This window comes from Rhinolophus sinicus, linkage group LG07 (genome assembly GCF_036562045.2).
Source record: "Rhinolophus sinicus isolate RSC01 linkage group LG07, ASM3656204v1, whole genome shotgun sequence".
Lineage (NCBI taxonomy): Eukaryota > Metazoa > Chordata > Mammalia > Chiroptera > Rhinolophidae > Rhinolophus > Rhinolophus sinicus.
In genome coordinates, this window is record NC_133757.1 from 11,783,183 (window position 1) to 11,805,195 (window position 22,013).

Genomic DNA, 22,013 nt, shown 5'->3' on the forward strand with positions numbered 1-22,013 from the left:
GGCATGTGGGTTCTTTCTCGTTTGGGATTGTTATGAATGATGCTGCTATGAACATTCTAGCTCAGTACAAGTGTTTTGTGGACATACACATTCATTTCTCTGAGGTTTATCCCCAGGAGCAGAATTGTTGAGTCCTGGGGTTAGTGCCTGCTTAGCTTTAGGACACAGCTGCCGAACACTTTTCCAAAGTGCCAGCACCTGGGTAAACTCCCACCAGGTGTTGGGTGAGCATTGTAGTTACTTCACATTCCACTCCTGCCTTTTGATCAATCCCAGAAACACAGGTTGCTAGCAATTTCTTGAGGGTTCAAGTGGAGAAAATTTGGCTTCTTCAAGGTTTGTGGAACAGGTAAAGGGATGATGAAGCCTGAATGGGGTCACCTGCACCTGAATACCCAAAGCTTAATGTTTCCAGCCCGCTGCCCCTGGTGGGATCCAGCAGCGGAGGAGATCAGGTCAAAGGCTCATCAAAGACCCCACTGAGGAGGCTGGACAGTAATTAGGCTGGAGGGAAGCCCTAGACCCATGACATGGGGCTAGCGGCTGCCCATTGCTCTCGGGAAAACCCAAACTCCTTCCCATGGGCTTTCGGGTGCCATGTTACCTGGACCTTGCCTTCTTCCCCTCCCTCCCCTTGAATTTCTTTCTCTTGTGCACTGAACTTCAGGCACATGGGCTGGCTGTGTATAGTCTCTTGAAAGTGCCCATTTCCGGGCCTTTGCATATTCTGTTTCCTGCTCCTGAAACATGTTGCTGCCACTCTTTCCCTGACTAAGTTGAAGTTATCCCCCAGGAGTCAGCTTAAAGGTTACATCCTCAAAGAAGCCTTCCTCCATGCCCCGAGTGGGACCCCACCCTCCTTTACATTCTTATCACGTTCCTCATTTTTTCTATCCCCTTCCAATTGGGATATGTTCATATATTTCAGCGATAATTTGTTCAAACATTGCCTTGGTGGAAGGGTCAAGGGCTGTGTAGTCATTTCTGTGTCACCAGACCCTAGCATGGTGCCTGGTACGTACTAGGTGATCAGTAAACTTTGGTCATTGTTGGATGAAACATTGCTGCATGAAAGGATGGGATCTGGGACGCTAATGAGTCATTGAGTTGGTGAGCTGGATAACTGCCAGATCCCTCCTGCCTCCTCCTCCCTGCTCTGTGCCCTGGAGGATGCTTCTGTGGCTTCCTGTGCTATTTGACCTTCTGGTTGGGTTCAGCCAATGGGAGGCATCCCTGGAGGTCAGAGGTTGGGAGGAGGGAGAGGTTAGAGTATTTCTGCCCAGGTTCCCTCCCTTCTGTGCTGTGGGTGGGCAATGTGTGCACTTCTCTCCTGAGGACTGCACCTCTTCTCAAGCAGCTCTGTCTATGGCCCCAGCTCCTTCCAGATTCTTATGACAGCTCCCTCCCTCCGGGTGTCAGGACATAGGGAAATCAGAGCTTCTAGCTGCTGCTACTCCCTGGGGCTTCAGGGGCCCTGGTGGGTTCCCTTACCCCTGTCCACACCTCTGTAAATAGTCCCTTTGATAAGCCCTTTGAGAGAACCATCTCTTTTCCACTGGGGTCCTGACAGACGTAGCTGGCCACTGGCCTCTTCCTGAGAGAGAATGTGGTTCAGAGGCCTACGGCCCATCTGGGGGGATTAGCTAGGCCGTGGGCACCTCCCTTTCCTGACTCCATATTCCTAATAAGCGTTTCTGTCCTCTTTAGGAAAGTATAGTTCTTGGGTTTTTGGTTTTGCCGCCCACACTCATAGCAGCTAACCCATTTTGTGACTTGGTTGTAGTTTTCGCCAAAGGTTTAGTAAGGCACCTTCAGGTCATCTGTGTGTCCCATCATTCATGCTCTCCTTGTTCCAGCCACAGTTTAGTCAAGGAATCAGGGGACTTCTTACCTGAGTGGCGTTTCATCTGGTCAACAGCCACCCTTAGAGAGAAGAGCTGGAAAGAAGAGGGAGGGTTATAGTTCCATTCTTATTATTTCCAGGTCACCAGGCTCTGTCCTAAATGCCAAGGGCATGTCTTGTCACCCATGTCCTTGAGGGACTCACTGAGGCAGATTTACTCAATATAAGGGAAAACTGTCCAAAGGTTAGAATCATTGGAAAATAGAATAGGGATTTGTTGGTGGGGAGTGACCCCCCCCCCACATGGGTGACATTACAACTTGAATAGAGGTGAACATAAGCCAAGTACCACGTGAGCGTTGATTTAGGTGATCTACTTTTAAGGTCCTTTTCAAATCTGGGATCCTATAGGAAATTGTGCAGACTGCAGCCTAGAGCAAGGACGCCATCTTTCTATCTAAGCAAGAGTCACCCGAGGCAGCACACCACCCAAACCCCCCTTTCAATGAGAATAAGAAATCTCCCAAGAAGTGACAACACCCAAGGTAATGAGAAATAAACTGAGCAAACACATCTGGGTACTATAATCTCAAAGATAGGTGTTGAGGGTCATGAAAGAGAGCTGAGTATTAGAAATAAATTAGGTTGATTTAAAAGGTGTCCCAAGAGGAAATGGCAGTGATCAAATTGTAGCTCTTAGAGCTGTAAATTGCTCAAGAAATAGAGAGCACCTTGTTTATTCCCATTTTATGGCCGAGACAACCGAACTTCTGAAGGTTAAGGGGTTTAGGTTAAGGGTGAATGGGAGAGTAGGCCTTGATCTTAGGGCTCTATCTCCTACGGTGCTGTTGCTGCTCTCACCTTCTTTAGGTCTCAATTTGCTGACCTGTGAAATGGGTGGAATCTAGGCTACTAATTTAGGAATATTGTTCCTGCACCAAGCTGCCCCCCAAGGAGGGCTGGCACCCCTGCCACAATCACCAGTGTTTGAGGGCAGACCCACTAGTCTCCTAAACAGTCCTAAGACTGCCTGTGGCAGGGCCAGCTCAGCTCCTCTCTCCTCTCTGGGGATTCTGCCAGAATCTCTGTTCTGAGATTCTGCCAGCTGTCTGCCCTGGGAAGGAAGGGAAGGCCAGCACCTGTGGGAAAAGTCATTTGCTGGCCACATGTTGGCAACTGGCAGGGTCAGGACCAGGAGGAGTTATGCCAGCTGCCCGGGGAATGGGAGAGGGTAGGGTCCTCCTTCTCCGGCACCCCGGTGCCTGATGAAACTTGTTTGCTTCTCTCCTTCAACACCTCTTTTATGTGTCCCCTCCCTTCCCTTCCCCCTGCCCTTGTCCTCTATAGCTGGCATCGCCTCTCTCTGGGGCACTGCATCCCACTTTCCTCCCACTCAGCTTCCTCCCAGCTTTCATCCTGTGGGTGCTACCTGATACTTTCAGATGCACATTTCACATGTTCTTTCACTCATTTATGTGGCTGCAATGTCCTGGGTGCTCTTCCAGCTTTGAGGTGACCAGAACACCCTCCTCCCCTGCCCTCATGTGACTGATGGTCCCATGGGACACGGACACTGATCACCTACAAATACATACAGATGAGTTACACAATTACAAATGGAGGAAAAGCACATGGAGGAGGGCTTGTACTTGGGCTATGTCGTTTGGGCTTCAATCTAAAGAAAATGAGTTGGAGGGGGATCCTCTGGAGAGAGGTCTGAATTTAGGTGGAGACCAAGCTCCTAAACCAGGCACACAAGGTTGGCCACTGTTATGGGTTGAATTGTGTTTCCCCCAAAAAGATATGCCTGAGTCCTAACCCTGGAGCCTCCGAATATGACCTTATTTGGAAAACAGGTTCTTTGCAGAGGAAAAATGAGTTCATTAGGGTGGGTCCTAATCCAATATGACTGGTGTTCTTATAAAAAGGGGAAATTTGGATACAGAGACATGCAGACTGGGAGACACCATGTGAACACGGAGAAAGAGAGCTGGGTGATGCTTCTATGAGCCAAGAAATGGCAGTTTGCCACAACCACCACAAGGAGAGACAGGTTCTCCCTGACAGCCTCAGAAGGAAGCAAGCCTTTGACACCTTGGCCTCAGACTTTCCAGCCTCCAGAACTGAGGAATACATTTCTATTGTTTGAGCCACCCAGGCTGTGGTACTTTGTAGTGGCAGCTTGGGCTGACTAATTCGGACACCGTGAGGCCTCTGCCACCCCCTCGGTGCCTTCTTACCTTACAATGGCTTAGACGGAAGGACTCACAGTTCTGGAATGAACCTGCGTTTTCCCTCTTCGGAGCCTTTGCACCTGTGGTTCCCCAACCAGGGATGTCGGCTGCATCTCCAGGCCTCATAAGTAACCCCTGAGGCCTCGCCCTCACCCCCAGGCTCAGTCCTCTTCCGTCCATCCCTGCTCCTCCCGCCACACTTGCTCCTCCATTCCAGGTTCCAGGGGGAACGCTCTGCTCTCAAAGCCTGTGACACCACATTTTCAGTCTCATGTCATACTCTCCAAGGTTTCTCAGACCTGAGCAAGTAATGATACCATCCTTGCAAAAAATTCTCATGCGCCTCCCCACCCCCCTTTCCCATTAACCTCATTTTATTGCACGTCAACTCAGGAAACAAAAGCCTTCCTGCAAATTACCACAACAAAGAAACAACTTAGTCTCTATAATTGGTAAAAATGCAGATTGTCATTAAAATGAAAACACAAAATCAATAAATTCTCAGAGAAAAGTATACCTGCAGCCCTGGGAACCTAAGACTCCTGTGTATCCAGGTGGACCTTCACCGCGGGCATCACCTGAGGGCTATGAAAAAAGGCCTGTGCCCAGGGGGTTCTTGAATCAGTCAGGGGGGTGGAGGGGACCTGGGAATCTCCCCCTTGTTTTTATATTTAAGACCTGAGGTGATTCTGCCAGGATGGAGCATTCATCTGCTAGTTCCTTGAGCCCTCGGATACCCCAGGGGGCAGGGCCAGCCTCACACTGTGGGGTCTGCATTGCGTGGGCACGAGGCCACCTTAGCAAGCACGACTGTGGGTCCAGGGACCCAACACTCTGCGTGCCTACCGCCTTCTTGTAACTTTGGGCCTGGGGCCAGACTGTGGCCCCATTCATCAGGTTGCTTTGCTCACCTTACTGCACCCTGACTTAGACTAGAGCCTTCCATTCCCAAGGTGCTGTTGATTCTCTTGTTAGAGACTTAATACAACAAGACCAGGAAGGCCAGGCTGGCCTGTTGCCTCCATTTTATAGATGAAAAAGCTGAGGCCCAGAGAGGTGGAAATCCCTTGCCCAAGGCCACCGGGGCTGACAAGCAGCCTGACCGCCAGCTCAGTGCCTTTTCTAGAGCTTCCAACCAGATGGAATGTTTCTCTGAACTTTATGCCACTAAACTGGATATTGAATATGGCATATTTTCGTTGCTCCAAAGGCTGTATCCATGTGCATTCTGAACAATGTGCCACTTTTATTATTTAAAAAAACAAAGCCCAATCAAACTTGCCCCATGCAGCCTCTGAGATCTGGAAACTTGACCAGATTTGGCCAGGGCCACAGAGACACTGCAGGTGTATCCCCGAGTAACCACAGAGAGCCCCAAACTCCCCATCTCCCAGGACGGTGTGTTAGGGTCATGATGTACGGAGCTGAGCTTGGATTCCACAGCAGTGTCAGGAAGTGGAGGCTTGATGGCCACACTGATAAGTAGTCAAGGTCCATGGCAGTGACCTTGGAACCTGGCAGTTTCCTCCAGTTGCACATCTGATAAAAGGACATTGTTCATTCTAGCAAAGGGTCATGGGAGGAGAGAGCAGGAACCTGGCCCCACTCCAGCTTGGTTTCTGTCGGCTGCCTCCCCTGCTTCTGGAGCATATGGCCACCACTATACCTGTGGTCAAGACCCAGGTCACACGGGTCGCCACAGGTCACCCTGAGGCTCAGGGCAGGGCCTCTGCTGAGTGTTTGTGGTGTAGCCAACAGCCTAAGGGAGCGTCCCCCAACTGGCTTCCTCCTTCTGTGCTGCATACTGTTTTCAGGTTCCTCTCTGTTTTTAAATTGTTTCCCCCAAGTCATCAGCCATATCTGTTAGTCTGGGAAATAGGTGAGACAGCCTGTCCTTGATCAGGGAGCAGGGCTGTCACCCATGGCCAATCAGTCGAGCCCCCTCCATTACGTCTTGGTTCCACTCACTGTCCTTATACAGGCCTCTCACCACTTGCCTGGATGTCTTCAGGGACCTCTTCCGCTTAGCTGGCCTCCTAGCCTGCACTCAGTAGGATGTCTCCCTGTAAGTCTGGGCCTAGAACCAATGGATCTGTGGAGCCTTCTGTCTTGCTCCCCCCCTCTTCTGGGCTACCCTGTCCTGGGACATACCTTGCTATTTGCATGTATCAGACAGCATGGTGGTGTTTATTTATGTACTGGGTTCCCTGCTACTGGGTGTGCCTGCGACTGGTTGTGCTTTCCTCTCATTCCAGTGCCTGGCACAGAGCCGGTGTTTAGTGGTGTCGGCAGAGTCTACATTCCACTGACTGAGCTCTTGCCAACATGATGCTGCCTTGCCCAGACCTTGAACCAGTGCTGGGCAAAACTGACAAAGGGGTGTCCACCCGGGCTCCACTCACTCCTGCCCGGTGCCACACCTACCGTCATTATCACCACTGTTCATTACGCACTCACCTCGTGCCCTTCACATAAGGCCCTTGCTACATACAGTTGTTTCTTTCATCCTAACCACAACATCTGCTTTCAAGGAACAATCTGGAACTTCCTCACGCTCATGGTTGAAGCTCAATAATAGCTTGACGTGCCACCGACGGTTAGGAACAGGGGCCAGACCCTGAAACTGCTGTGGTGAGATGTGAGTTCTGGGGACCAAGAGGGGAGGCACTTGGGGGAGTTGGTGACCTTCCCAGCCTGTACAGCCCCCTAGGGACGATCATGGGACAGGCTGGGCCACTTTAAAGAACACCCTCCAGGTGAAGAACACCTGTGTTGGTGGAACCCATGTTCAAGTGTGACTGGCTGAGGGCTCCCCGGTGGCTTCAGACCATAGACTGGGCAAAAAATCCCCCTCAGTGAGGACCTGAATTGGGTATTCCTCTCAGAAGCCATCCTTCCTCAGTGCCGGGCCCTGCCCTGGGATGGCGCCTGCCCGCCAGACAGAGAGAGGGTTCTGAGCCAGCCCCGGCCCAGGGCGAGAGGGGGCTGGAGCCTGTCCGTGCTCTGCAAATGTGCCCACACAGTCTCTGGATGCTGGAGTACCTTACACCCCACCGAGGGATCCCAGCACCAGAAAGTTCACGACCACGTCATAGCACAGCCTTTCCACGATCCCTCAAGGTGATGGTAGAGTCAGGGAGGAGCCCTGGAGTCAAAGTCACAGGACCGACCTTCGTGCTGATGGGACACCGATTCATTCTCTGTGCTCGAACAGCTGACGCCCTCAATCTGAGCCTCAGCGCCCTCACCTGTCAGATGAGAGGCAGGGCTCAGGGCTCTGCGGATGCCCCAAACACCCACACTCTCGTTCTGCTGTTTGGGGCCACTTCCTAGGTGAGAAGACACTCGGCACGAGGACCAAGGAAGCTGGGACAGAACGAGTGTGTGATCGGATGTCAGCGGCAAGAAACCCAAATATATCGATGTGCTCAGGACATCTGGGCTTTTTAAAAGGTTCAGTTCCCAAATGTCCCCACCGGGGGCAGCTGACATCAGCGACAGACTGAGCAGATAGATGCATCAGTGGGTTTTATTGATGTTAACACAGTGACTGTATTGTGCCTGGAGTTTAACAGGGCGTAAGAGTGAGCAGTACATCTTCTCTCACAGTATCCGTGCTACAGAAGCTGTGCCTGTGGAGAAAAAAATGAATCCTTTGTAAGTGTTGGAAATCCTTACTTGGTGATTGGAGTTGTTAAGCAAAGGTATTTGCCGATTTACAATTCAAAAGCAATGAGGGAAGCCCTGGGCTGTAGCTTCAACCAGTTGCTGGGGAACTGATTGCCTCTGGGCTGCCCCTTGTGACAGGGTAACTGGGCCCTGGGACGAGGTTGACTGTTGCCCATAATAAGTAGCCCCGGTGTCTGAGGACTCTGTCCAACAGGACGGTGGGCTCCTTGGGGCAGCGACTGGACCTAACCAGCTCTCCTTCTCCACAAGTACATGTGGACCCTCCATAAACACGGCAGATTGGTTTACAGGTGGGCCCACTCTTGGCTCAGCCGTTCTGGGGACCTGACTAAACAGTATAGTAGCTGCAGTGTATTGAGCTCTTATGAGCCACAGGCAACAATACTAAGGGATCCACTTGTGCAAACTTCACTTGATGTGAGGAGGTATTACCGTGTTTCCCTAAAAATAAGCCCCCGTTAAGATCGTCAGCCAGACGGACGCATTTAGTACGTTATGACCAGGTTCCAGAAGATGATATGACTGTATTTGAATAAAAGTAGATTGTTGTACATGAAAAAAATAAGACATCCCCTGAAAATAAGCCCTAATGGAGCAAAAATGATTATAAAACCCGGTCTTATTTTCGGGGAAACACGGTATTATGAGTCCCATATTATAGGAGAGGAAACTGAGGCACAGAGGACTCTGAGTTAATAAGTGAAAGAACCAAGATGCAAACACAGGTCTCTCTGATGCCAGAGTCCACAGTTTCTATGGTAGAGTCCACTTCAAACCTCTCTTGACCTTACCTTTCATACCTGGCTTTCCCCTTGGGCTCTCCCCTCCCTGCCTCCCATAGGTGACATGGGGCTAGTTACTTGAGGCTTAGCATTGGTGTCTTCATTTGTAGAAAAGGGCACTGCTCTCTCCCATGAATTGCTGAGACCCTCACGTCAATATTGCAGTATCTCATGACAATCAATGTAAACAACTTTACAATTAATAAAAACAACAACAACAACCCATGTAAACATAAGTGGTTTTCATTGCGGCTCTTCCAAGAACCATGGGCTTCTCTCGGGCCTCACCACTTTTGAGCTCTGAAGCTTTGCCCAGTTTCCTCACTTATCTTCACTGGGCCTCCCCACTTTGTTTTTTTGCATTACTCTTGTCCTTCCTTGAAGCCCTCACAGTAACCTCCAATTGTATTCCCGGTTCTCTGCACCTTGAGCTCTGCTGTCAGCAGCCGGGTCTTCCCCTGCCCCTCACACACTGCTGGTGCCCTTCCCAGTTGCAATCCCTCAGCCCAAGAGATGCTTCATGGCTCCCTCCCCTCCATCACTGCCCCCATGGGCCCTCTGCCTTCCTCCTCAGCCATTCTCTTTGGGCTCTTCATGGCGAGTTCTGTATTCTGTCATTTGATCTTTCATCCAGAAGTCTAATTTTTCTCAACAGCTACATGGTAAACTCCTTGAGACAGACTCTGTCTTTGTATCCCCTCCTATTTGTTGGGCGTACAGTAGGTATTTAATAAAGTCAGAGAGAAAGGAGAGGGGGGGAATAAAGATGGGGAGTGCTACATTTCTCTTTTAATACCATGTCATTAAAGGGACTTCTAGTCAGCATATTCCTTAGCAGGGGTTGAAAGCCCAATGAGGTGACTAAAATAATCTGAGGGGGATCTGAGAAGAGATTGGAACAAAATCTTGATTTTCTTTAGCCTCCTAATGATGACGATGATTTTTAAAAATGGTACTTATTGGCTGTTTTCATAAGAGCAAAATTATTTGAATAATTTGACAGATTCAGCTTTTTGCTCCCCAAACTATCCCTGGTAAGACAGAGGGGCTGGCCCCGCCAGGTGGTCAGAGGAGAAAGGTCCTGTCAACTAGAGCGCAGCACCGAGCAGGCTGATGGGGAGCCATGTGCAGGCTGGAGGTGGGAAGGGGATCCTATCTTCTGTACCCCACACAGACGGGGGGAGAACACTCAGTAAGGTGCACCCAACAGAACTGGTTTATGCTCCCTGTCAGCTGTTTGTTTGCTGGGGAGAAGGGGCCCTAGACGGGTCGATTTTCTTGGCTTTTCTTACTGAACCATAACTGACTTTCTGGGGTGAGTTTTCATTACAAATAGGAATCTGTACAAATATCCTCAGGCACAAGCCAGCCAAGATACATACACTTCCTTCTCCGCTCCCTTTTGCACGATGATCTTGGCTGCACCCACTTTGGGGAGGGTGGGGTTTACCACGTTGTTATTCCAGAGGAACTTGACTTTCTCAATTGTTCCAACATCCAGCTCTGCATCAAACTCAGCGGAATGGGTGGAGCCTGGTTTGAGAATCCCCCTGACACAGAGAAATAGAAACAACTTCTAACAACCACGTAAAGCCATGCCACTCTTTTCTACCCTGGACGAATGAGATTATTTTTCCAAATTCATTCTCAAATAAAGGATGGAGAAATGGAAAAGCCAGACCATCAAACTATTACGTATTTAAATATTGTTTAAATATTGTTAAATATTGTTTACTCAAACTCAAGTTAATTTCTCTTCAAAACTCTTATAGAAAATGATATAATTCCTTAATATCATTTTTTTTCCTGGAAGAATTATTTGTATTGTAACAAGTTATCCACTTAGTTTAATACAACAAGCATGTGTTACTATGCAAATTAGAAAACATGATGTTTGGGGTAATAATTAGATTTTTTTTAAAAAAAATCTGGTCTACTGAGAAAGAATTAAATAATAGAGAAAAGAAAAATTGTTAGCAGAAGTCTGAAATTAACTTCAGTACACAAAGAAAAGAACTTAAAATCCATTGATAGATGAGAAGATAGTGAGTGTTACCCTAAGTGCATGGATTTGAAGGCTGTGTAAATCGTCAAATGAGATGTGGCGCTAAAATAGGAAATTTACCTGAAGATGTCATATTGGTGAGTGTTCCCCTTACTTCCAAACAAAGAAACTTTGACCTGACCGGTGACAGTTCTTCCAGACAGTGTGACGGAAACCCCATATCTCCAGCCTGCACAGGGGACGGGAAAGAGCTCAGTTTATTTATGCACCAAAGAGTTGACCCAAATCTCAGATTCCTGTCCCCGTCCCTTACAATGAGGCATCAACGTATAAGATATTCTACATGTTAATCTACAGCTCAAACTAGGCCATAGGGGAAATTCAGATCTAGGAAGTGTCCCCCTCCCGATCTGCACTGCCCAGTAAAGGGGCCACAGCCATATGTGGCTGCTTACATTTAAATACAATTTTAAAAAAATTTAGTGCCCCAGTTTTACTAGCCAGATTTCAAATGCTAAAAAGCCACATGGGCTAATAACTACTGTACTGGACAACACTGGGGTATAAAGGTCGTGTGCAGAGTGTCTTGTTCATTCCTGTATCCCCCCATCCCCCGTGTCTAGTGTGTGTGTGGGGTGTGGTCCATAAATAAATGTTGGTGGAGGCATTAATAGATGGCTTTTGAGTGTTTAATTTGTTGTTAAAACATGGGCAAGTATCTCGTGCATCACTACATCAGTGGAAGGATTAACTAATGTCCTTTTAAAAAATACATATATAGTGATGAAAATATTCCATATCTTGATTGAGGAGGTGGTTACATGACTATTTGTCAAAACTCATAGAATGCCACTAAAAAGGGTGAATTTTGCTATATATAAATTATGCCTCAATAAACCTGTCTTATCTGTATAAGACATGTATTATATTCATGCATTTATGTAGTAGTCTCTTTTGTACAGTGCAGTGTCTTAAGGAGCTATCACAGGGCAGAGTGGCACAAAATGGCCCAAACTTGCCCCATCTTTACCCTGTGCCCTAGTCCATCCAGCAGGTTTTTGAGAGATGTCATCCTTTTCTGATTCCCGCCCACCCTCCACCAGAGGGGCAGCTCCTGGGCAACAGGTGCACATGGATGGGGGTGGGGGAGGGGTGGGGAGATTGGAGTTGGGCTTCTTAAGGGGCCCAGCCCAGCAAAGAGCTGGTATCAAAGAAATGTTTGCTAGATGAATAAAATAACAGGTGCATATGACACAAACTTAAATATGAAAAGGACCGTGGAGTGGTAAAAATTCAGGGGAAATGGCCACAGAGACACGTAAATGACTATTATTCCATTAGTAATACTATTTGCTTCCATACATTTCATGCCATTGAAATATAATGGGAGAGATGCAGACTCTTTCTAAATCCCCAGTAGAGTCTTAAATGGGTTGGATGTGTCTTCTTTCTAAGAGAATAAAGATGGTTAGAGACAAGCTCTTCATTTATAATGGAAACTAAACTTTCTTTACCTGGAAGGGAAAGTCAAAGTGCAACTTACGGGCAAATTTGCTGGAATCGCCTGTGTTCAGGAAGAATTTTTGCTGCTCCTTAACAGCCTTGCCAGCAAATTTATCAGCATAATGCCCCATCTGCGGGCACCCTTCATCTGGACAGGGGAAGCACTTGTTCTAATGAGAAGAGATAGGTCAGGCTGTATGGTGTGGATTAGTCATTTTAAGATCCATACATCTGGGGGAGCAATTTTCATACCCTCTGAGCTTCCTCACTTGTAACCGGAAGGAGACTGGAACAGAGGATCTCTAAGTTACCTTCATCCAGGATGGGATTCCCAAGCCTGGCGCACATCACATTAGAATTGCACGGGGAGTTTTAGAAAACATTGATGGCCATAGTTAGAAAATGCCGGGTCCCAGGTTAGATCCATTGTATCTTCCATTGAATGATATGCTGGTGAACAATTAACAGCCGACTCTGGGACACAAAACTCTGATTGCAGCATTTACCAATTTTGTGGTGTAACTACTCTGACTGTGGCCAATTTCAGGCTACCAACATAATGCTACTGAATATGGAGTTGGGGAGAGATTGCTCCCACTGGCTCCACGAGCCAGGGCAGGCAGGCTCCAGCACGTCATCCCCTATCTCTCCCTTGTTGTCGGCTACACAGGCGCAAACTTCAGCCTGGCGTATAGAACCCCAGCATCCATCTTTCCTTCTCTTTTGCATGTGAGTTTGTCTCTCACACATTCTTCTATTCTTGCGCTACCCTGGCCCGGCATGTGCATTGCTCCTCTTTGAAACTCTATGATTTTACAAGCCAGATTCCAATGATGCCCAATGATTCCAATGATGCCCCCTGCAGGACGCTTCCTAGATCACTGAATTGACTGCTCTTTTTTTTCCCCCTAATTTCCCAGAGTCTTCCTTGCCCACAGGACTCATCTAGAATTCTAGCCGCCTCCTGCCTAATGTCAGAACCTGGTGATAAGCTACTATAAATTCCAAACAAAGCTGGCCAAGTGTCCCACAGTGGAACTAGGCAGGACAATAACTTACAGACTTAAAGGTCTTGTAGGAATTGCAGGGGAACGCAGTGAACCCATCAGGATTGAGGATACTCTCCGAGTAATACTTGTAGCTTCTTAGGTGATTGCAAGCCACAAAGTCCCGGGTTCCTGGAGAAACAAAGGAAGAAGTCTGCACAGGTGGTCGGCAGGTGCTGACAACTTCTCTGCCTCTCCCTCCAAGTGGGATGGTTCCAAAATCAGACTGAATTTTCAGAAATTTAAGACAAGTCCCAAATCCTGCCACATTAATGACAGCTAACCTACAGAGGGTGCTTTCTGTGTGCGGAGCCACATTCTGAGAACTTTATATGTATTGTCATCCTTACCGTCGTCCCACCCCTAATTATAGGAAGATCTATAGATTACAGACTCAGATTTCAGATTATGGTTAGTAAATGGCAGAGCTGGGAATTAAACCCAAGCCCATCTAGTTCTTGAGTCCATGACTTTAACCTCTGTGCCATCCTGTAACCCAGGGACCAGGCTGGAGGTCCTCGAAGACACAAGTAGATGTGACATTGACCTCCCAGACATGATAAAGGCAGGGTGACAACATTGTCAGGCACATAAAAAGGAGGGCTAAGTGGCTTTATATGAGCATCCCTGTCACTCTCATAGCACCTCACACCTTACAATCTTCCTTGGCTCCCACAACTCCTGCCAAGTGACAGATGTCACGGCACACCTTCTAGACTTGGTCTGAACTTGCTTGGCCATTACTCATGGAGCGTTTGAGCTACACGGTCCATGCAAACTCTCATAAGGATGTAAACGACAAACATGTACGTCCCCTTTAATATTTGCCTCGATGGTGTCCATACTTGCCAAGCCATTTTGATTGAATTCAATAAAAATCTCTACTCATTAGATCTGGTCAGACCATTAAGGGTTTTGACCTGTGTGGTGCCAAATGATGAGTTTGGCTGAAAAATTCACCTATTGTCCTTTTAATCTTATTAAATACAGAGTCAGATGTCACAGGTGCACCTGATCAATGATAAAGAGTAACCACCTTGAAGAGCACAGTCTCACTGTAACCTTTCTTACCTGTGATTGCTTCTCATTGTTGATCCAACACTGAGGAGTGGTGACGCTCATTGGGCAAGCGGCTTTACCATGGAAATTATTGGAAACATTTTCATTTTGGCTACTGAAATGAAGCCAGTTGCATAAACTTGAACTATGTCACTGACTCCCAAGGGAGAAATTGGCAGACACACATTTAGAGTCAGGATGTTTACTTTTATGGGTTTTCTTTTCTTTATTATGTGTATCTACCAACTGATGGTTGGCGTTACAGCTTTAAGCAACGGTTTTGCAATTCTTTGTTGCTTGTACACTCCAGGACACCCACAGCATTGTTTTAAGGAACTACAAAATCAGTAGAGCTTAGATGTAACAAATGATACGTAGCTACAGTTTTCAGAAATAAGGTCTAGAAGGGGGAATGTATGTTTTTAAAGAGCAGGGTGTTTTTATTTTTAACATTCGCTACTGGAAAGGTACTGCTCACCCCAGGGAGGTGATGCCCGACTGTGCTCTGGCTTTACCTGACCAGATGCCATCGAGGTCCACAATCTGTGACAAGATATTCTTCTTGCATCCTGGCATCTCCTCTCCTCCATTGGGGAAGAAGTCAAGGTGACCCAACAGTTGGCTTGTTCCAAAACCTGAAGTGTTTGGAACAGCAATGAGCTTTTCATAACACAAGGTTCTGCTGAGTACAACACAATTGCACATGCTCAAGGCTGGAGCATCAAGGAGCCTCACCCAGGGATGGGACCAGGGGAGCTGCATCCGTGTGAATCACGTCAACAAAGGCAGCATCGGAGGGATCAAGTCGAACCTCTTCAGAAGTACCCTGGAAGCTTGCTTCTACAGGATCCAACCCTAAAAGAGATGGTCAGTGCTTCAGATAGTGGGCCTAGCTGTGGGCACGAACAGGACCGAGGTGTACAGTTGCTCAGGCTGTGCACTGCCAACTAAAGGGGTGCCATAACCTGGAATTGGGCAGTGCCATGCCCGTGGTATTGAATATGAGGACATAAAATCTTGATGAGGGCTCCAGTGGCATGGATAGAGATGGGCAGGTGAGCAAAGAAATATATATTTCTTTGCTACTCACTTCCCTGAGCCTGTTTCTTCAGTTCTGAGGATTAAATGAGAAAATGCAAAGCACTTTGCACAGTATTTGGGATAAATAGGCACATAATCTATGCTTACTATAATAATTATATTACATTATATTACTTTATTATATTGACATATTTTGTTGCTATTGTTATAATTTAAAGGCTTGCTTGGGTTAAAATAATGCTTTTGGTTGTGATGGTGGCTGGGTTTCTTCTGCCAATAGAGGCAACGAAAGTGAACTTTTCATGTTCTACTCTCCTTTGATTTCAAAGAGAAGGGGGAAAAGAAATGACAGTATGGATCTCTCTTCACTACGTTTGCTTGTGTCCATATCAGCCTTACTCTGCATTTTGCTGGGTTCCCAGTTCTGCTGAGCAACCCACACTGCCAGAAAACTTAGATCTAGAGAGGACGGGTAGAGACAGAGGTGGGAGAAGCAAAGGGAAACAAAGGGGAGTGAAACCTTCACCCCCCTGCCACACAGATGGGCTCTTGGGAGTACTTCCTGAAATGTTCCATGCAGGCTCTCCCCAGATCTGCCACAGCCAAGGGGAAACTGTCTCCTTTGGGCCAGCTCCGAGCTGTGCTGCAGTCTTTCCCATGTTGTGGAGTTACTGGGGACACAGCCTGGAGCCCCACCCCCTGGGTCTTACCAGTAATCCTGCCCAGGCCTGGAGTCCTGCTTCCTGCCTCTCCAGCCACGTGGGCTCCCAGGCTATGGCCAATGAGATGGACTTGGGAAGGTGAGTAGCTGTGGTTTGTCTGGAGAGGGAAGACTGCATTTTCAGGACATTTCTGTGCTGTGGTTTTTTTGATGTGCAAACCTAACGTTGTTCCTCCTCCTTTGAGACCTTCTGTGACTTACTGCCCTTGAGATCAAACCCAAACTCATTGCCAGGGTCTCAGAGCTTTCCTGACTCAACACTTATTTTTCTAGACTCTTCTCTAGCCAAACCCTTTGTGGAACTTTCAAATATGCCATAGTCTCTCATCCTGGGGCCTGGTTTAGAATTCTCTTCCTGTGGTTGTCCATCCACCCAACCACTTACCCAGCTCCCGTGGAGGCAGCTCACACAGCCCCACCCCTGCCCCATGTGGATCAGCCCCCACAAGTGCTCCCATAAAGCCCTACACTCCCCCGTCCGAACCCTGACCACACACTGTTGTCAAGTCTTCACTCTAAGGTCCTCCAAGGCCTGGGACCTCATCCATCCTTTTCACCTCTTAGCACAGCTCCTGACACTGTACTCCCCAAACAAATGATGACCAAACAGAGACACAGAACTACGAGGTGCCTGCACACGTTGGTCTCAGAGATAGGTCTTCCCCCAAATATATTCGTCTATTGGTCTACGGCGCCTCTAGTACAAACACCCTGGGTTTTGATTTCTGCGGGGGTGCAGGACTAGTTAGAACCAATTGGTTCTTTTGTAGACCCTTTAAATATAAAACAGAAATGGCCGGGACCTTTATCTGGTTAGAAAATAGTCACGAAAAACTAGTGACGTAACTGAAAGAGTGAAAGACTTAGAGAATTAGCTAAAATGAAGAGCAGGGCGGGAAGAAACAGCTGAGTTGATTGTGGCAGGAGAGATGCCCCAGCAACGACAGGATCCGCCGTAACACAGGCCAGTGGAGCTGGTACGTCCCAGCTGTGCACAGGGCCCCTCAGCTCCACTGGGTTTACCCCAGAGATGTTGTGTTTTGCCCCCAAAACAGAGCCCACCTGGTGTAGTGGGGCTAAAAGCCTTGGGGCCCAAAAGATAACTCTTACATTTACCTGCTCTATGATTCTGGGTGGAGGGGGGACACACTAGTGTCTGGGCCTCAGTTTATTTTTGTGTGTGTTTTTTTTTAAGGAGGGCGCAGCTCACAGTGGCCCATGCAGGGATGGAACTGGCAACCTTGGTGTCATAAGCACCACGCTCTAACTGACTGAGCTAAGTGCCCTCCACCCCCCCGCACCCCCCCCACCTCAGTTTTCTTATCTGTCCATTGAAGATGATAATAAAAGCCCCTACCTCCTAAGTGTTAGCTCTGACCGTTTTTTATTTTCTGCCACTGGTGTGTCATGCCATTATTAAGGTGAATTTCAGGGTTTTACAAGTAAGACCCCAGGAGAACTATCAATCCTTCCCGCTTCTTCTTTCAATACAGATCCCAGCTGCATCTTTACCCACCAGAGCCCAGTGGGCGCTGCCCGCCCCAGCAGCCCACCCAGCCGGCCACTCACCGACAGCATGCTGATCATTTGGGCCACCTGTGCGCCCACCACGCGCACGTTGCTGGCGGCCTGCGTGTAGGTGGTCTGGGAGCCCCTCCTCCAGTCCACGCAGATGCAGTTCACCTCCTCCACCGTGAACATGTTCTGGGGTGGGAAAGACGCCAGGGTGTTATCATGGGGGCATGTGAAACCACATAACCTGTCGCTAATGGCTAGGACTGGCTGTTCTGCTGTTTTGTCTTAGCTGGGGCGCTGAGATCACTAGACTTGAGGGAGTCCTGCTGTCAGTTAGTAGTCATCATCCCTCAGGGCAAATGCAAATCAATTCCCTGTGGAGCTTGTGGATGAGTTAAAAGGTGCCCACTCTCTGGTTTCCTTCAACCAAATTCAATAAGGTGGTTTAGGTGGGGGAAAACAGATGCCCGATTAAAGGAGCCCTCTTTTGAAAAGTAAAGTCCTCAAGTGAAATCTCTGGTGGCCTGTGTCTAAATGACCTCGTGGATTTGACTGCTAAGGGTCCTTTCGGCCTCTTGGCAATGCTGCCAATACTGGGCTTGCCTTCACCTCAGCCTGCCGGGCATTTACTAAGTCTTAAAATTAGAGGGAAGCATCACTATTTTACAGTCAGGAAAGCACAGGGTTTCATGGAGAAAACACGCCCTGCAGATATTTGCAAAATAGAACTGCCTTGATTTAAAAGAGATTGACGAATTTTGCAAGAAAAACTTTTTCCTGGATGGTAAAGGAATCTCCAGGCAGTACACACGAGCAACTTGAGTTTAAAATGAATTTATAAATTCCGAATCCACTCAGAATCTTTTCACGAATACTAATATGTGTGATCACACACAGAGGTACGAAGAAGTGTTTCCTCAGGATTTTTATGTTGAAAGCAACCCCGAGGAATATCTTACAAACTTGAAGAATTTGGGTGTAAACTATATCTTACAGTTTATATATTAAGATACTTATTAATGGTGGAACACAGAGGCGTCAAGAGTTAAATGCTTGGTAAACCAAGGCCAAATGCAGGACGACTTTAATTTCCTGGGTTTGTAACTTTCCCTGCTGACATTATAGGTCAGAGGTATTAATGTGTATGCTGAGGTCAATTCTTACGTGTCAGAAAAATAAAGTGAATCGGTGTATACATAAAAAGAAAGGATGACGGTATATTCTGCGTATATTTGTGTAAATGTATACACCCGTGTCTATGTGTGTTTGCACGGACACGTGTGTGTGTTTGTCTATTGTTTGTTCTTCTGACCAACAGATGCTATATTACATATAGTTCTGGCACTTTCTAGTCTGCCTTTTTTTTTTTTGTTACCCAGTCAATCTTAGTTCTCCATTCTCAAATAAGTGGTCATAGCAACACATTTTGACTCTCAGGGACGAGGGAAAGATTTGAACAAAAAGAACATAATCCCTCATTTACAGGAATACCAAGTACCCTCACGGAAAATGGAAGCAGACAACAGTTAGCCTTGATTTAACCAGAAATGAGGACGTGTTTGTCTACATAGCAAATATCATTGCTTCAGGCTACAGATATAGTCCAGAAATGTGGAAGGGAATTTTTATTTTCATAAACAGAGGCATTTAATTGCATTTTGAGCTCATTTACTGCAATTGCTTAAAGGGAGGCAGGGACATGAGTGGGAAGCAGTGACAGCAGCCAGCAGAGTAGGCCATGGGGATCAGAGCCGGCCCCTACCTTGCACATATCCAGCAGCCAGCTCTCATCTCCCTTGTCTATGAAGCCATGGATGATGAACCGGGTCTTCCTGTCTGTTTGAAAATTCGATGCCTCAATTGTTGATGGATCAGAGGGAAGTAGAATCTGTGACAGATGCAGAAGGATTGAATATTTTTGCAACCCAGCCACTCAGGTCTCTCTCTCTATTCCCCTTCTATGTCTGTGCCAATGCTACAAACTTCCAAAGTTTAGCACAAAAGCCACCTCTTCCATGAAGCCCACCCTGACCTCTCTTTTCCTGTCCCACCTCCCCAAGTCAAGAAACCCTGCCTCCACTGGGCCTGTATTGTGGCTCAAGGTCTTACCCTTCATAGCGTTGTTCAGTAAGCTTTATGCCGCAGATCAGAATCACACAACCAGCTAGAGGTTCTGGCAAATGTGAACCATTCATTCATTCAAGCCAACTTTTTTTACCAAAGACCTACTCTGTCCAGGCCTGGCTAGGCCTGGGGTGCAGCTGGAGGGATGGGGTGGGGCAGAGTATGATGAAAGAGGTGGGTACAGAGAAAAGGAACTCCTGGTCTGCGGGGTGGGCACAGCGCCTCACCCAGTTATAAAGATGCTAAAATGACTGAGGTCTCACCTGAAAGGTGTTTGGGTTCTCATTGGTGTAGAGCTGGAAACGGGTGCCAATCTTCTCAGGGCTCCAGGGAAGAACTTTCAGGGGCCTGATTACAGTCCCACCCCAGGGCTCAGAGTCAGAAAAGCACCCGAGGCTACCATAGCAAACTTCTTTTCCTACAGAGAAAGGATGACTCAGTCAAGGGTTAGCTCCTCAGCAGGGACCTGGGACATCACTGCTGCTCAGGCCTGTCACTCCCCTCCCTGGTGACCGCCTGAAGACCATGCAGATACCCACCTCTGCCCCACACAGTCTCTTCTGGACCCCAGTGCCCACCTTCTGCTCTGGGACCAGTCCCACTGAGTCCCATAGAGATCCCCAACTGTGCCTCACTTAGAACCATCATCAAAACTTTGAAGTTCTGTGTCTCATCCCTACCTCTTCAGATATATATACCTATTTATTTCACTGATGTGATAACTGGCACTAATAAGTCAATATGTTAACCCAGGCAGGTGTTTAATGCTTTACCTACAAGAGTCTGGCCTAGGGCACCCCAGGTATCAAGGCAGGATGGTAGGGGGATGCTGTGAAGTGGGTCCCCCTCAAACTGCCCCCTCACCCCCAGGGAGAGTGTCAGCCCCATCTGCCTCTTTCTGGAACTGAAGTTGTCTGGAGCTGCTGGAAGCCCTGCCATGCCAAGGCTTTCTCTGGCCAGTGCTAAGACGTTGGGTTTAAGCCCCTCCCCAAGGAGCCAGTGCACTGTTTCTCACCTTTGGCTGCTCCCAGCAGGAAAAGCGCGATTGTCCAGATGGTCACCATCTGCAATAAATTCAGATGTTTTCAGCCTCACCAAGCGTTACCAGAGCAATGAGCAGACTCTCAGGAATTTGAGGCTATTTGCCTTGCCTCTCCTTCACAGCCGGTGAGAGAATAGCAAAGGTGACTTACCCTGTCGGATGTTCCAGGCCTTCCCTCCCTCTGGATCCAGTGCCCAGGGCTTTTTAATACTCCGGCCTTATCATTTGGACGCTACTTCAAGGAAACAGTGAGTGATGATAAAACGTGCTATGTGAACTTAATATTTTAATCTGCACAAATACACAAAACAAGATTAATAATTGTGGTCCTATTTTTCCACAAGTCTGGGAAGATGAAAGAATGGTTGGTTCAAAGGGGGTGCAAAGTCCCTAACTTTGGACCCATGTACTGAGCATGTAATTGTGAGCTGAGTCGGCCCCACTTTCCAATTTTCTATTTCATCACCGCATTGTTTATAAGTTCCAATAAGGACCAGCAGCTAACTCTAATAATAGAGGGTAGTAGTTATCACTGAGAGTAAGTAGAAATGCCCCCCACATAGCTAAAAGTAAAGGTAAGTGTTGGATTGAGAAAATCCTTCTCTCTCTGTCTGTCTCTTTCTTTCTCTGGAAGTTGGGTAATACCTGAGGACATGAGCTTTGGAGACAAATTCAATAGCCCGCACAAAAGCCTCTGACCACAATCCCCCATTAACTTCTGGTCCCAGTTATCTAATGTTATGTAATGAACCAACCCAAAACATAATGGTTTAAAACATTAGCAATTATTCTACTATCCCACTATAATTTTGAAAAGATGGGTTTAGGAGCCTCTAAAAGCCCATGTCACCAGACCACGTCACATCTGTTGAGTTTCCCTAGACCCTCTGAAGTTTGCACACCTGACCTATGAGACTTGGCCCCTGGGAGGCTGTCATGAATTACCCACAGACGTGCATCTGTGAGCAGCTTGGCCAGTTCACACAACAGGCAGATAAGCCTTCACATGGCAAATACCACTGGTGCCCTATCCCACCCCCACATTAAATGTGCCTCACTGTCGAAGTTCGCACTCCTGTGTAATCAAAACACTGGGATACAGTGTTAAGAAAATGAAAAGGACTTCCCCAGGAATAACAAAGAATAAACGCCAACAGTTGCTGAGGCTTACCATGCGCAGTCAGAGTTTCAAGCATCTTACACATATTACCTCATGTAAGTCTTTTAACAACCCCATGAAGTCGGTACCATTATTTGCCTCCTTTTACATATGCGGATACGGAGGCACAGAGAGATAAATTGTCTCCAAAGTCACACAGCTAATGAGTGATGAGATGGGATTTGAATCCAGTCTATACAGAGCGAAACAAGGAGTTGTTGAATATTCAGTTGTTCTGAGCAAGTTATC

The 22,013-nt window shown here is 47.5% G+C and overlaps 1 protein-coding gene across 1 annotated transcript; it reads right to left on the minus strand.

The window, feature by feature from the left end:
• Window positions 1-7,588: 7,588 nt before the first annotated feature.
• On the minus strand, window positions 7,589-20,861 carry PNLIPRP1 (pancreatic lipase related protein 1). The gene is made up of 13 exons (XM_019725152.2): window positions 20,757-20,861; window positions 20,579-20,627; window positions 19,827-19,981; window positions 19,202-19,327; window positions 17,494-17,628; window positions 15,914-16,022; window positions 14,898-15,017; window positions 14,678-14,797; window positions 13,117-13,235; window positions 12,098-12,227; window positions 10,675-10,783; window positions 9,932-10,099; window positions 7,589-7,709 (listed from the first exon to the last, which is right to left on the minus strand). Exons 2-13 carry the CDS (start codon window positions 20,625-20,627, stop codon window positions 7,646-7,648), a joined length of 1,404 nt encoding a protein of 467 aa, XP_019580711.2. The 5' UTR covers window positions 20,757-20,861; the 3' UTR covers window positions 7,589-7,645.
• Between the last annotated feature and the right edge of the window lie 1,152 nt (window positions 20,862-22,013).

Bases quoted from the DNA above. Each gene is read 5' to 3' on its own strand.
- PNLIPRP1 (XM_019725152.2), bottom strand. From the start codon at position 20,627: ATGGTGACCATCTGGACAATCGCGCTTTTCCTGCTGGGAGCAGCCAAA. The intron at 14,798-14,897 runs GTGAGGCTCCTT...CAAACACTTCAG, and splicing joins TCCCCTGGTCCCATCCCTGG to GTTTTGGAACAAGCCAACTG. The intron at 13,236-14,677 runs GTAAAGCCAGAG...TTGTTTCTCCAG, and splicing joins CCTCGATGGCATCTGGTCAG to GAACCCGGGACTTTGTGGCT.